A 15,061-nucleotide genomic window follows, 5' to 3' on the forward strand; every position below is an offset into this window, starting at 1 on the left:
GGTTAAGGAGCGTTTCACACCTGTAATTTGAAAGCGGTGTTAGCACCGCTTTTTACCCAGGGTTATGAAACCCTGCTCTGGAGCAGGGTTAGCACCGCATTTGTGGTGTTAACCCTGCATTGTGGTGCCAAACGCATGCAGTGTGAAACGAAGCAGGGTTAGAATGTTATGACCCTAATTAAACACAGCTGAAGTAGCTAATCAAGGCTTGATAATTACAGACAGGTGTGTTGAAACTGGGTTGGAGACTCCTGACCCAGGGTTTAGGAATGCACAGTGTGAAACGTGCAAATAATGAATACCCAGGGTTATCTCTTAACCCCTGGTTAAGTTTGAACAGTGTGAAACATGAAAAAAATAACCCAGGATTCCGTTAACCCTGGGTTTAGAATAACCCAGGGTTAACAATTTCAGGTGTGAAAAGCCCTATTGTGTACCCCAGAAAGTTAAATTTATTGGTTTGTGGTGTGACAACAGTTTAATGTCTGTGAAGTCCAATATCAAGAGGAACAAAAGTTTTTTATAAAACAGTGTTAGACAAACAGGAAATGGTCAAATTATCTTTTATTTAAACATTTTGGATCAAGAAATGTGCTGTTGGCTGACTAAAACATTAAGCTCAATAGTTGACACGGTAATTTTTGTAAAACATTAAACAGAAATTAATTTATTAATGAATTATATATTGTATTATTATAAGTATATATGAGTTTGTACAGTAGATACAGAAACTCAATGCTCATGTTGCTTCTACCGCTGCTTGTTTTTTAGTCTGTTCTGTAATGTCCTCCACTTGTGTTTGTTCATGTTCTTCTTTACTATGCTTGCTTCTAAAATGAGCATTAAAACTCTCGAGTAAATCAATGCCATGATTGATTAGAAGAGCAAGCCAGGCCAAGCCAAAGAATATCCAGGCTGCAATCAGACCACCGTACCACTCTGGATAGTTTATCGCTGGGTTGTAATCTGGCAGGAAAAAACAAACATGCAACGATCATTACTGTGATTAGGTTTCAGAAACATTAATAAATAATAAACTGACTCTCTTTAAATTAATCTGGCCATGCCCCACATGATGTTGAATTAGAATTGGCATGACAGAATAATTATTTTTGGGGTGGTTTCCCAGACAGGGATAATCTTAAACCAGGACTAGACCTTAGTTTAATTAGAAAATATAACTAGTTTTAACTGTCAAAGAAACTGTCAAGGAAACTGCCACTTGATATTATAAATGAAAAATGAAAGAAATTCCCTAATAGTGCCACGTTAGAGAATTGACAGTGAAAGACAAAACTTGAATTGTGATATGAATATGCATTACAAAATTATTACTTTTGACAAATACTTTTCATTCCCTAATAAAATCAATAAAATAAAAACAATTAACACAACCATTATATAGAGCCAGTACCCCACTATTTTTATTTCTTTTGACTACTCATTCCCCGCTACCCTTTTTTTTGTGATTTTCACAAAAGTTTCACAAAATACCTTCCAGGAAAATGTTCTTCTAAAAATACAGTCAGGTCCATAAATATTGGGACAGGGGCAGATTTTGTGTTATTTTAGCTGTTTACCAAAATGTATTCCAGTTACAGTCATATTATGAATATTGGCTTACAGTGCACAGTCTCATCTTTATTTTGAAGGTATTCACATCCAAATTGGCTAAAGGGTTTAGGAATTACAGCCGTTTAAGATGTAGCTCCCCCTTTTTAAAGGGGTCAAAAGTAATGAGACAGTTGACTTAAAAGCTGTTCCCTTTCAGTCGGTCACTACGACGTCACGTTGTGACCGACGAATTGGGAACTCGCTCAGAGAGACCAATCTGCTTTGTTTACTACTAAAATGCCAATGAACTTGGCATTGAGGTATTTGCGTAATGTAATTGGTAAATGGGGCCACCCCGCCAGGTGCGTATATAAGCCGCAGGTGCAAATAGGGAAATTAGCTTTTTCGCTTCGAAAGCCGGCAAGATCTGCTACTGAGAAGCTACTCTCTGCTCTTCTGGGAACGGTTGCTGAAGTTGGTTTGACAAGCAGTATTACTGTCAAAGAAACTGTCAAGGAAACTGCCACTTGATACTGTAAATGAAAAATGAAAGAAATTCCCTAATAGTGCCACGTTAGAGAATTGACAGTGAAAGACAAAACTTGAATTGTGATATGAATATGCATTACAAAATTATTACTTTTGACAAATACTTTTCATTCCCTAATAAAATCAATAAAATAAAAACAATTAACACAACCATTATATAGAGCCAGTACCCCACTATTTTTATTTCTTTTGACTACTCATTCCCCGCTACCCTTTTTTTTTGTGATTTTCACAAAAGTTTCACAAAATACCTTCCAGGAAAATGTTCTTCTAAAAATACAGTCAGGTCCATAAATATTGGGACAGGGGCAGATTTTGTGTTATTTTAGCTGTTTACCAAAATGTATTCCAGTTACAGTCATATTATGAATATTGGCTTACAGTGCACAGTCTCATCTTTATTTTGAAGGTATTCACATCCAAATTGGCTAAAGGATTTAGGAATTACAGCCGTTTAAGATGTAGCTCCCCCTTTTTAAAGGGGTCAAAAGTAATGAGACAGTTGACTTAAAAGCTGTTCCCTTTCAGTCGGTCACTACGACGTCACGTTGTGACCGACGAATTGGGAACTCGCTCAGAGAGACCAATCTGCTTCGTTTACTACTAAAATGCCAATGAACTTGGCATTGAGGTATTTGCGTAATGTAATTGGTAAATGGGGCCACCCCGCCAGGTGCGTATATAAGCCGCAGGTGCAAATAGGGAAATTAGCTTTTTCGCTTCGAAAGCCGGCAAGATCTGCTACTGAGAAGCTACTCTCTGCTCTTCTGGGAACGGTTGCTGAAGTTGGTTTGACAAGCAGTATTACCACAGCGGACGCCGCAGCTCCACTGTTCTTCTTTATTATTTTGAGTTTCAGTGTGTGCGTTGCCTCTCCCTGTGCGCATCACCAGCTGAGCACCTATAGAGTGATTTCCCTGAAAGAGTGATACGTGAGAGCTCTGTGTATTTTTAACCCCCCAGGGTTTTGATGTGTTTTCTCCTTATCATAGCAGAACCAACTTAAAATACTCCATCATTAATAATTATACACTTACGTGTTTGACATCATTTTAAACTGTGAAGGGTCCTCTTTAATTTATGTACATTCACAATAACAAGAGATCTTTGTGTTTTTGTTAAATAAAGAAAATAAACAGGGTGTGCATTCTGACATTTCTGTCTCCGCCAGCTGTGTCTTAAAACACGTTACAAAGATCAGTTGAAACTCTGTGAATACTCGTCACACAAACATGATACACATATCCAAAGAAAGCCTGAAATGTCTACTTTTAAACAAGCTAATTATAATCGAAAACAAATATTGCCTGTTTATATAATTTGCATTGAAGTAAAGAGAGCATGTCGGTTACGTATGTAACCCACATTCCCTGAAGGAAGGGAAGGGAACGGAGACGTCACGTCGTGACCGACGAATTGGGAACTCGCTTAGAGAGACCAATCTACTTCGAGTAACTACTAAAACGCCAATGAACTTGGCATTGTGGTATTTGCATAATACCGGCGCCGCCCCGCAAGGTGCATATATAAGCAGCAGGTGCAAATATGGAAATTAGCTTCTTTTCGCTGAGAAAGCCGGGAGAGTGTGACTGGCCGATAAACAGCAGGGAGCAGCCCTGTGGCGACAGGACGTGACGTCTCCGTTCCCTTGCTTCAGGGAACGTGGGTTACATACGTAACCGAAACGTTCCCTTTCAGTTGGTCACTACGACGTCACATCATGACAGACGAATTGGGAATCCCTACCAAAACGCCACTGAGGGCTGACCTCTTCCAGTGTCTGCATAAAGCCCTCCGGTTCCACTTAAGGAGAAGGAGAATTAGGTTTTAAGGCAGAAGGCCGGGCACTAGATGTTCCTTTAACTCCACAGTAGTGCCATCGACTGGGAAGCGCGCTATCTGAGCGGGAGAGGAATGCTGCGGAAGCCACCGCCCCGTTAAGGGCTAATGGTGGGCAAAAGTCAACCGTAGTTGAGGTGTAAAGACAGCTGTGGCTGTGTAAGCAAAGCAGTGCTCTGCTGAGGGAAACGTGGGCTAGTAGGATTAACCCCACGGAAAAATATTCACAAAGGAACCCGGTGGGACGCAATGTGGATGCCCGAGCCAAACACATAGGTTTGCGAGGATGCAGCTAGTGAGAGGCTGGCATCAGGCTGCCAAGGCAGCGGAGGAAGACAAATCAAACCATTACGCATTTTTGTCTTAATGGCCTTCCATACTGATAGTCAATTTGGAGCACCAGTCAAACTTCAGACTCACAGACTGCAAAGGCTCGAACGGGGGTCCCTGCAGGGCTTTCAGCACCATGGACAGGTCGCAAGGAGGAATAGAGGGAGGGCGCGAAGGATGTAGCCTTCGTGCACCTCTTAGAAATCTAATAATTAAATCATGCTGTCCAACTGATCTGCCGTTTATTAAAGAGTAATGTGCAGATATAGCGGCAACGTCAACTTTAATGGTGGAGGGTGACAGCCTACCATCTAATCTGTGTTGGAGGTATGTAAGCACGATATTAATGGGGCATTCTCGGGGGTCCTCGCGTTGCGAAGAGCACCAATCAACGAAAATTTTCCATTTAAGCGCGTAAGTCCGTCTTGTGGATGGCGCTCGAGCCGCGGCGATGGTGTTAGATACCGCTTGCGATAAATCACCTAAACCTTGTGTGCGCTCAACGACCATACGTGGAGATCCCACAGGTCGGGGCGTGGGTGCCATAATGTGCCCCCTCCTTGAGAAAGAAAGGTCCTTCCTCAGGGGAATCCACCAGGGTTCACTGTCGCGAGGAGCATCAGTTCTGGAAACCAATTCCTGGTCATCCAGTAAGGCTCGACCAGTAGAAGGCTCTCCTCGTCCTGCCTGACCTTGCACAGTGTCTGTGCGATTAAGCTCAATGGTGGAAATGCGTATTTGCGCATCCCCCGCGGCCAGCTGTGTGCAAACGCATCCACGCCGAGGCTGCCCTCGGTTAGTGAATAAAATAGGCGACAATGGGTCTCGTCCGGTGACACAAACAGATCTATCTGCGCACGACCGAACTTCTTCCAAATTAGCTGAACCGTCTGGGGGTGGAGTCGCCATTTGCCAGGGCGCGCAGCTCGGGAAAGCGCATCTGCCGCTGTATTGAGCGAACCCGGGATGTAAATGGCACGAAGGGACCTCAGATGCTTCTGACTTCAAAGGAGGAGATGACGAGGGAGATGCGACAGGTGACGAGAGCGCAAAAACCGCCTTGACGTTTGATAACGCAACAGTCGCAATATTGTCGGTGCCAACTAATACATCCTTCCCTCGCATCTCCGTAGCGGAGTGTACGAGTCCCAGATATACAGCCCATCGCTCGCGGCAGTTGGGGTGCTATGCACACCCCTGAGACTGCAAGCCCGTCCTACGTGACTGCTCACCCCGTGCTGGGGGCATCGTATGTGTAACAGAATGCCAGGAGACCTGTCTCAGGGGCATATCTTGCCCTCAGAAATACTGGGTCTGACCACGGGGTGAAAATGAAACGACACGCAGGTGTAATGGTTACATGGTGTATGCCGGTGCGCCACACTCTCCTTGGGACTCGATCGTAAAGCCACTGCTGAAGCGGTCTTATATGGAGCAGCCCGAGTGGTGTCACAGCTGCGGCTGCTGCCATATATCCCAGGAGCTTCTGAAATTGTTTCAGAGGGACCGCGTTCTTCCCTCGAAATGAACCGAGGCAAGTCAGAATCGACTGGACACGCACTTCTGTTAAACGCGCCAATAAATTGATTGAGTCCAGTTCCATGCCAAGAAAAGAGATCCTCTGCGTGGGGCAGAGTTTGCTCTTTTCCCAGTTGACTCGAAGACCCAGACGGGTGAGATGCCGAAGCGTTAAGTCTCTGTGCTCGCAAAGCGTCCGCCGAGAATGCACTATTATAAGCCAATCATCGAGGTAATCCAATATGCCAACACCGCTCTCTCTCAGGTGCTTTAACACCACTTCCACTACTTTCGTGAATAGAGAGAGAGACAGCCTGAATGGTAGTACTTTGTATTGGTATGCCCGCCCCTCGAACGCAAAGCGAAGAAACGGTCTGTGGCGAGGGAGAATGGACACATGAAAGTACACGTCTTTCAGATCTATTGCTGCAAACCAATCTTGGGGGCGTATTGACTGAAATATCAGTGTCGGCGTTAACATTCTGAAGGATCGTTTTTGGAGAGTCTGGTTCAGAACACGCAAATCCAAGATCGGTCGTAACCCACCGCCCTTCTTTGGAACTATGAAATACGGGCTGTAAAAGCCTGAGCTCATCTCGGCTGGAGGGACTGGCTCGATCGCGTCCTCCGCCAGGAGGACATCAAGTTCTGCATGCAGTACATGTGCATCGGACGCTTTCACCAGACATGGGGACTTGTGACTTGGTGACTTGGACTCGAGTCGACTTGAGTCGCTATTTTTGTGACTTGCGACTTGACTTGACAAAAAATAAAATACTTGAGACCTGACTCGGACTTGGAAGTTAAAGACTCGGGACTTGACTTGACTTGAGACACGATGACTTGAATGACTTGAGTGTTAATCACATTCACATCATGTTTTCAGTTAAAATATATAAACGATTTAAAAAAAATAAAGTTGACCCAGCTGGAGCGCAGGCTGAGAATGGCATTGTCATGACTGAATCACGACACTATCATCAGTCATGCCCTCTCGTACCTTACGCACACCACACCCACTTAGAACAGATATCAACATGTCAGCCGGAGGGGTAGCGAGGATCATCGCTTTTGGCTTCAACAAGATGTCAAAAGACGAACAGTGCGTTGCAAGACATGCAACATTAAAATCACGGTCAGCCACAACCTCCAATTGCGTCCGTCATTTGAAGAGCCATTCTGCCCAGTAAATGCTTGTCAATTTGTTAATATCTGGTTAGTTGGTAGTTAGCTAATGTAATAATAGCTAAAGTAGCCATTAACCATCATCATACCGTGTTGGGGACAAATGTGGGCAAAATATATATATTTTTTTGATCTGAGCGGTACGAGACTTGGCTACTTTTTCTACGTTTGCCACCTGAACACACACACACGCACACACAGAAAAAATACTGGATTCTACAATGTTAAGAGCGGTTCACATATTGCGTCTTTTGCGCCCTCAGGTTCGTTATTTCAAATATAAGCGCGCGAACGGAAGAGATTACAACTTTCTTTGATTCCATGATGTATTTTACTGAAAATTAGTATTTCTTTATATCTTTATATTCTATATATCTTTATTAAGATAAGATTCTGCAGGTAAAATTACAATAATAAGGTGACTTGACTTGGACTTGACTTGACCTACTACAGGACTTGACTTGACATAGCCTGTGACTCGACTTGACTTGACTTGCCCAAGAAATAAATACTTGGGACTTACTTGAGACTTGAAAGTTCAGACTTGAGACTTACTTGAGACTTGCACATGTGTCCCATCTCTGGCTTTCACTGTAGTGAAACGAATGCACGAGAATTTGGGTGTGTGCCGGTTGAATTGAATTTCGTAGCCGAGGCGGATCGTACATAATAACCAATGGGATGGGCTGGTAAGCTGAAGCCAAGCTTCTAGAGACCGTGCGAGGGGAATTAACGGCACTACCGGAGAGCTTGGGATGGAGCAGACGAGCGGAACAGGTGAGACTGACCGATTCCAGGTCGCCCGTCTCAGGACCGCTTGGACCTTTCTTACCTCCATAGGTGGCGGGCTGAGCAGGCAGGGCGGGCTTGTCACAGCGGGTTCCTCTGCGCTGCCTAGAGGACGATAATAGCCGTGACATGCGCCCTCGGCGAGGAGCAGGCTGAGGTGGCGGCGTAGATGGACCAGAAGGGGGCACCTGGCTTCCAACGCAGCATGATGGACTCAGTCTGCTGGAGTCGATTACTGCTGTAAAGCACTCTACCACATCGCCGAAAAGGCCAGTCTGGACATTCAGGAGACGATTCTTATCGACCTCACTCATGTCTGCGAGGCACAGCCTGAGATGGTGTTCCTGGACCAGTAATGTAGACATCGCACAACCAACAGCCTGGCGGTGACCTGGACGCACTGATGGCTGAGTCGTGACCTCCCTCGTGTAGATCTGTCAGAGCCTTAACCTGACATACCTGCAGCAACGCCGTGTAGTGCAGGGGCCGCCTCTTCGCGAACCTGATTTGCAGACGCCGTTCGTGCGGACAACTGCTACCGGTCGGTGAGGAAAGGACAGGCTGTCCCCTTCAGAGTCGGGACATCACCATACCTTTAGCGGCCCGTGAATCGAGAGAGGTGAGGGCTGAGGGCTGAAGGGGTCAACAGATACCGGCGGTCTCGTAGAACACGAGCCAACCATTCTCGATGACCCAGCCAACTCATCATGCGCCTCGGGGAAGGAAGGTGTCACGACTGGGATGCAGGAGTGAGGAAGTTAGAACGCATGTGCAAAGTTCAGATGAATAAATAACATTTATTAACCAACAGAAACAAAACACGAGGAGTAAAACAACGGGCAGGTAGGTAACACAGGAAGACTCAAACAGAGAACAACAGGAACAGACATGAAACAGCGACAATGATCCGGCAATGACTGTGACACAAACACTGGTATAAATACACAAAGACTAATGACACACAGGTGGAATGAATGATGTGATAATTAACAAGTGTCCAGGTGATGACAATATAGAACAGACACAAAACATGACACAGATCACCGTGACATAACCCCTCCCTCTACGAGTGGCTACCAGACACTCACAGAAACACAAAACAAAAACAAAGTCTGGTAGCGAGAGTCCAAGGGAGGGGTGGAGGGCTTGGGGACCCTGGCGAAGCCGGCAGCCGCCGGGATGAGACCAACAGGACGGTTGGCCGGACTGCGCCAGGAGAACCGGAGCGATCGCTCCGAGAACCGAGGCAGACGAATTACCCCCCTCCTGGGAATCGTCGACGTTCAGATGCCCCCGGAAATCAATCTCCCATCCCCTCGCGGAAACAGAGACCCTCGCTCGGTAGCCACCCCGGGGAAATGATCGGGCGTGGTCCGTTCCGGATCCCCCTGCGAGCAGGATGGTGGTCCTCCGAGGGACCGTCGACGACGACTCAACCGTTTGGGGACCGCCTGGGCCGATCCTCCTCCCGCAGGAGCGAGCGATCGCTCACGGTGGTCCCCAAGAGACATCGGGGCCGATGGGGAACGAACCCCGATGTCACTACTCCCCCTCGACGAAACTCCTGGGGGAGCCACCCTCCGTGAACCTGCTGTGTCCAATATGACCGGATCATTATGTCACGACTGGGATGCAGGAGTGAGGAAGTTAGGACGCATGTGCAAAGTTCAGATGAATAAATAACATTTATTAACCAACAGAAACAAAACACGAGGAGTAAAACAACGTGCAGGTAGGTAACACAGGAAGACTCAGAGAACAACAGGAGCAGACGTGGAACAGCGACAATGATCCGGCAATGACTGTGACACAAACACTGGTATAAATACACAAAGACTAATGACACACAGGTGGAATGAATGATGTGATAATTAACAAGTGTCCAGGTGATGACAATATAGAACAGACACAAAACATGACACGGATCACCGTGACAGAAGGTACTAGAGGTGAGTGTTAAGACGCATGAGCAGCTCCGTGTACCAACCGTAAAGGGCAGGACAGATCGGGTGGGGTAGATTTGGTCTACTCCACGCTACTGTCACCCCCACCCGAGGGAGCATGGCCGTCATCTCAGGATCAAACTCGGGGTGTGCAACCCGGCCCAAAGGGGGAAGTGGATCCGAGTCAGCCTCAGAGACAGACGGCCCACCTCCAATGCAGCAACATGTATGGGGGGACCAACATATACCGACAGTCTCGTAGAACACGAGCCAACCGTTCTCCATTGGAACCGCTGCTGCGGGTCAGCACTGAGAGCCAGAGGACATACCTGCTGACCGATTCAGTACTGTGATGCAGAAAAAAAATTTCCAATGGCATCTTTAACCGAGCTCCGCAACCGAAGGGGCGGGGCGCTCCCGAAGGAACGTAACACGTCTCCGCATATCCGTGAGGGCATGCTCTCGCAGTGAAAACATGAACCCTCCACAAACGCCATCTCAGCGTGCTGAATGCCCAACACGAGAGACGGAGATTGTGACCATCTTTGAACCCATACATTTGCCGCATCCAGAACTGCACGAACAAAATGACGTCTTTAGAAAGAAGCACCCCGCCTTGACACGAGAGATTGGCTGTCTTTAAAAAGACACAAATTCCACCAGTGCTGCTCTTTGAAAGGAAAAACACTCTTAGCTGTGCTGAGTTGATGAAGCGCGCAGGGAGAGGCAACGCACACACTCAGACTCAAGTTCAAACTGAGGTGAAGATCCGCAAGCTTCCACTCCAAAGGCTGGAATCTTCAATCAACTACGAGCCAGCAGCGTCTTCCCGAGCAGGTAAGAGAGCTTCTCGATAGCAGTAGATCTGCCAGCTTTCAAAGCGAAAATAGCTAATTTCCATATTTGCACCTACTGCTTATATACGCACCTGGCGGGGCGGCGTCAGCATTATGCAAATACCTCAATGCCAAGTTCATTGGTGTTTTAGTAGTACTCGAAGTAGATTGGTCTCTCTAAGCGAGTTCCCAATGACGAAGCACGCTCACAACGTATGCTGTACTGAACTGAGCTAAAGCCAGCAGCCTCTTTGTCTTCTCTCGACGAAGTGCGTGAAGGCGGGGGTTAATCTGACAAGACACACAGCAATATACAGCACCACGTCAAAAATAAAGGTGTCCACAGCACAAAGACTCACCCACCACTCCAAGTGTACGAAAAAGACGCCCGTCTTCCTTCACTTCGCTTAGTTCAGATCTGGCGATGGAAATATGCGGCCCAGCTAGTGATGTCGTTGTTGTGTCTGCTTCGGTAAGTATTTCCTCGGCTCACCCACCACACTCTGTTAGGGGTAGGGCCGTCCTCCTTCTCCTGGAGGGAGTTAACATAAGCCAGGTTAATACACAAGATACTTTCAGCTAGATCTAGGTACTCACAGCGATGCCGTTTTAATTCCCCTTTTTCACTTCGTCTCAATCCGTCATGTGTTCGTTCTCCTCACAACCTTTAAGGTTCGCGATGACTTCACGATCAACAGTTCCAGCCCAAAAGGTCTACGGATCAACGTTTCAAAAAAACCTCCGGTGCAGTGCTCCTTTAACTCACAGCCCCGTCCTTTTCGCCTCTCCTGGCTGCCGCACTCTTTCCTCTCGCTATAAGCGCTCTTGTGGATCAACGGCACCCTCCGGCTCTTCCAAGGACGGGGCGTGTGGTTCAGTCTGCCCTAGGCAATAAAAAGGAGCTCGTGCCCAAAACAACTCTTCTCCTGTGTGCTGCTACAGCTCCATTTATGTGGCCCGTCCTCATTCCTCCTCTAATCAGAGCTGCTACATAAATTGGCTGCACCTGTGGCTCGTTTCTTCCTGATTTGTGTTGCCAGGGAGACTGGGAAGTGAAAGGTGCTTTTAAAAATTCTGTCCGGGCGGAACCTCTCCTCTCCCTTTTTGGTTCCGCCCTAAGTCACCCTGTGACATACTGTTTTTCCTGGCTGACATCATTATACAGCGGTACCGCTGTTGACATGGTAATGAAGACACGAGCTGTTCAAACCATAATAAGCAAAGCGTAAAGTTTTATCAGATTTAAAGACTTTACTGCATGTTTGGATGATAAACTTTACACACACGTGAGGAATATCTTCATTTATGTCTGGACATTGAGGAAGAGAAGCATTTATCTTTAACGTTACCTAAGAAGAAAGAACAATGGAAGACGCAATGGAGGACGCAATGGAGGAGGATATATTCCTGAAGAAACTGTAAGTCATTTATCTTCATTTATATTTGCTATTATGGCTTGTGCAGTTCAGCCTACACAAGTGACCTCAGCAGACTGCACGCTTGTGATTAAAAACTTTCACATTGTTTACAAACGAGGACGCGTGATCTTCACGTAATGGCGGATCTACATGCTGTGTTAGACACAGTCAAGGCCGCCTTAATGCACGGGCTTACCTGGGCTGAAGCCCAGGGGCCTCCCAAGTTCAAGGGCCTCCCAAGTTTGCGTTCATGACGAGCTGAAAATGTCATATTGGTTTGTAACTTGTTGGGTTTTCTGTCAATCACTCTAAGGCACGTTACATGGCTGCTGATTGGTCCGTTGTAACTTAACATGAATTAAAATGTCAGACGTAACATATTTTTTATTCCGCGTAATGTTATTAAGTGCGCGTTGTCAACTTGACATTCCTGCACGTTAGACTGAGTGTGACAGAGAAACGGGAAATAATCCACCAACAAATGAAAGAGTAATTTCTGAAATTTCATAATAAGCGCCAGTGAGGTGCAGGTCTCTCTCTCTTTCGTGCGTGCGCTCGCTCGTTCGCTCTCTCTGTGCTCGTTCAGCTGTCTGAGTCTCTGGCATGCAGAAGTCTCTCCAAACGTGCACAAGAAACTGTGCCGCTAAATTAAGAAAGGAGTTCCCGCACATAATGCTGTTAGTTGTTATAAAGTTTAAGTTTACTCGCGTTTTTATCAGTGATGCGTGCGCAGCTGGAGCGATGTAGTTTGACGCGACGTCAGCTCACAGTACACACATCTGTTTGTAGAAAGACGAGAAAGAGACGCAACGGTAAAGGTGCAAGTCTAAGTAAAGAGCGACAAAACCATCTCAAATGATCATCCCCTGATAGCACCATTATAATCTCATTATCTAAAGATCTTATATACAGGTATGTTCCCTGTCTGTCTTGTGCATATTCATACTTGGTCGTTTTACATGCTTATGTATGCATAAATACTAAATACAATGCATACTATATCTTCAGTAGCCTACAAAATAAATAACTGATTAAAAAACAAGATTCTGTCTATAAAGACTTATCTTTTGTTATCATTTATGCATTTAACAAGATTCTGTCTATAAAGTCTTATCTTTTGTTATCATTAATGCATTTTCACTTTAAAACTAACTTTATTATATTTTTAAAACTGTGGTGAGCATTTAGTTAGTGAGTGGCAATTTTCTGCAAATTATATTCCAAAAACTATATAAACATAAAGCTTATAAACATATAAACTTTCACACATTTTGGTTTTATTATCACCACAAGTTGCTGTGTATGGTTGTTAAATAAAGTGTCTTGTGTTTATGCTCAAGTGGACTCAGTGATATGTTAATAACAATATTATGGTGTTTTCTGGCTCAAAGAGGAAAAACTCACTGTTGTATGTCTCGAAAGAAACTAATGCATTTTGTGATGTAGATTACCTAGATATTACACTTAAAAAAGAGACTATAAATCGAGGGGAAGGGGGGCCTACAAAACCTCTCAGCCCCGGGGCCTCACATTAGGTTAAGGCAGCCCTGGACACAGTTATTCACTTTTGTTCTCTTCATGGTAACTTTGAGTAAGGCTGCACTGCAAGATATTTTAAGTGTGTTCTGTAATATCATATATTGTTTACAATTCCATCCATTACGCTTTACACGCGACACCGTTTTCATGACGCCGCGTTGTTTAGGCGGAGACGTGAGCTTGCGCACATGGACGCCATATGCGATGTGTTTTTAAAGTTCATACACACTGACAGAAACACGTTATAAACAGAAGCTAGACAATCGATGGGCACCCCAAAAAACAGTCATCTGAAAACAGCTTTTTATAAAACTGATCACTGCAGATGTTTATCTGAGATGTTCTGAATTTAGTCTAAGTGTACATGATAATTTATCTGAATGTAGTGCTATCAGTGAAATTTACCCATCAGTTATGTATGTAAGGATATTTCTGTGGACAATTTATGCTAACAGCTGTTTATAACTCTCTTACAGGTCTGCATCCCTCTCATCAGTACAAAACTATGAAGTGGAAAACATTCACACTTTTTGGACATAAAGTTATATGTGAAATATAACCCGCTCAGCCCGCTACCCGTGGCAAAAGGAGGTTCAAGCGGCCCCGAGTCGGGCGACCCGGAGTTGGAGGGGATCACTCTTCGGGAGACACCGCTCCCTCCCCTGGAAGAGGACCAGGTGGAAAATCCTTGGTTTCATTTTGCTGTTCCGCCGGCTGTCCAGCCGGCAGAGGTGTAAAGTAGCTACTCAAGTAAATGTACTTCGTTACTGTACTTAAGTATTTTTTGGGCTACTTTGTACTTGTACTGAGTATCAAAAATATAAGCAACTTTCCCAGCTAGCAAAAAGTCGTCTATTGGACGTTGAGTAGACGTAAACCTTCAACGTCTAATTTTGGTCCATTGAAGGTTGAAAATGAAAATTGAAAAGACGTCATATTCGTCCATCTTTTCAACGTTCAAATCAGGTCGATCTTCAACGTCTAATTTTGGTCCATATTCATCCATCTTTTCAATGTTGAAAACAGGACCACATTAACATACCAAATAACATTTTATAAAATGAAACAAAGCTTTAAAGGGTTATAAGAACTTTAATAAAACAGCACATTTTAAATAGTGCAAACAGTCAAGTAACCAACAGATTTCACAGTCTGCAATAAACAGGTCGGTCCAGTAACCAACACAGAGTGCAATAAACATATACCAACACAGATTTCAGAGCGCAGTAAACATAGGTCAGTCCAATGCAATGAGCCAGAGGTTTTCGAAGCTGTCCTGGAGGACTACTAGTACTGCACAATTTGCATGTCTCCCTTATTAGACACACCTGGTTTAAATTTTCAGCTCATTAGTAAAGACTGCAAGACTTGAACTGGGTGTGTAAGGTAACTGAATGAGGTGTGTCACAAAAGGGAAACATGCAAAATGTGCAGTACTAGTGGTCCTCCAGGACAGCTTTGAAAATCCCTGCTATGAGCAGTCCAGAGCTTTCTGTAATCTGGCGGTTGGTTGGGCTTCTCTCTGTGATGATGGGTGAAAGATTCGCGTCACATTCACCTG

At 45.2% G+C, this 15,061-nt stretch overlaps 1 protein-coding gene across 1 annotated transcript in view; it reads right to left on the reverse strand.

The window, feature by feature from the left end:
- Nucleotides 1-547: 547 nt before the first annotated feature.
- The window catches only part of kcnk17 (potassium channel, subfamily K, member 17), a 64,266-nt gene continuing 49,752 nt past the window's right edge, over nucleotides 548-15,061 (reverse strand). The window contains exon 5 of the mRNA XM_073869145.1: nucleotides 548-966. Within this exon, the coding sequence (XP_073725246.1) occupies nucleotides 740-966 (227 nt within the window). The 3' untranslated portion in view covers nucleotides 548-739. The remainder of the gene's footprint in view (nucleotides 967-15,061) is intronic.

Source organism: Misgurnus anguillicaudatus, chromosome 7 (genome assembly GCF_027580225.2).
Source record: "Misgurnus anguillicaudatus chromosome 7, ASM2758022v2, whole genome shotgun sequence".
Lineage (NCBI taxonomy): Eukaryota > Metazoa > Chordata > Actinopteri > Cypriniformes > Cobitidae > Misgurnus > Misgurnus anguillicaudatus.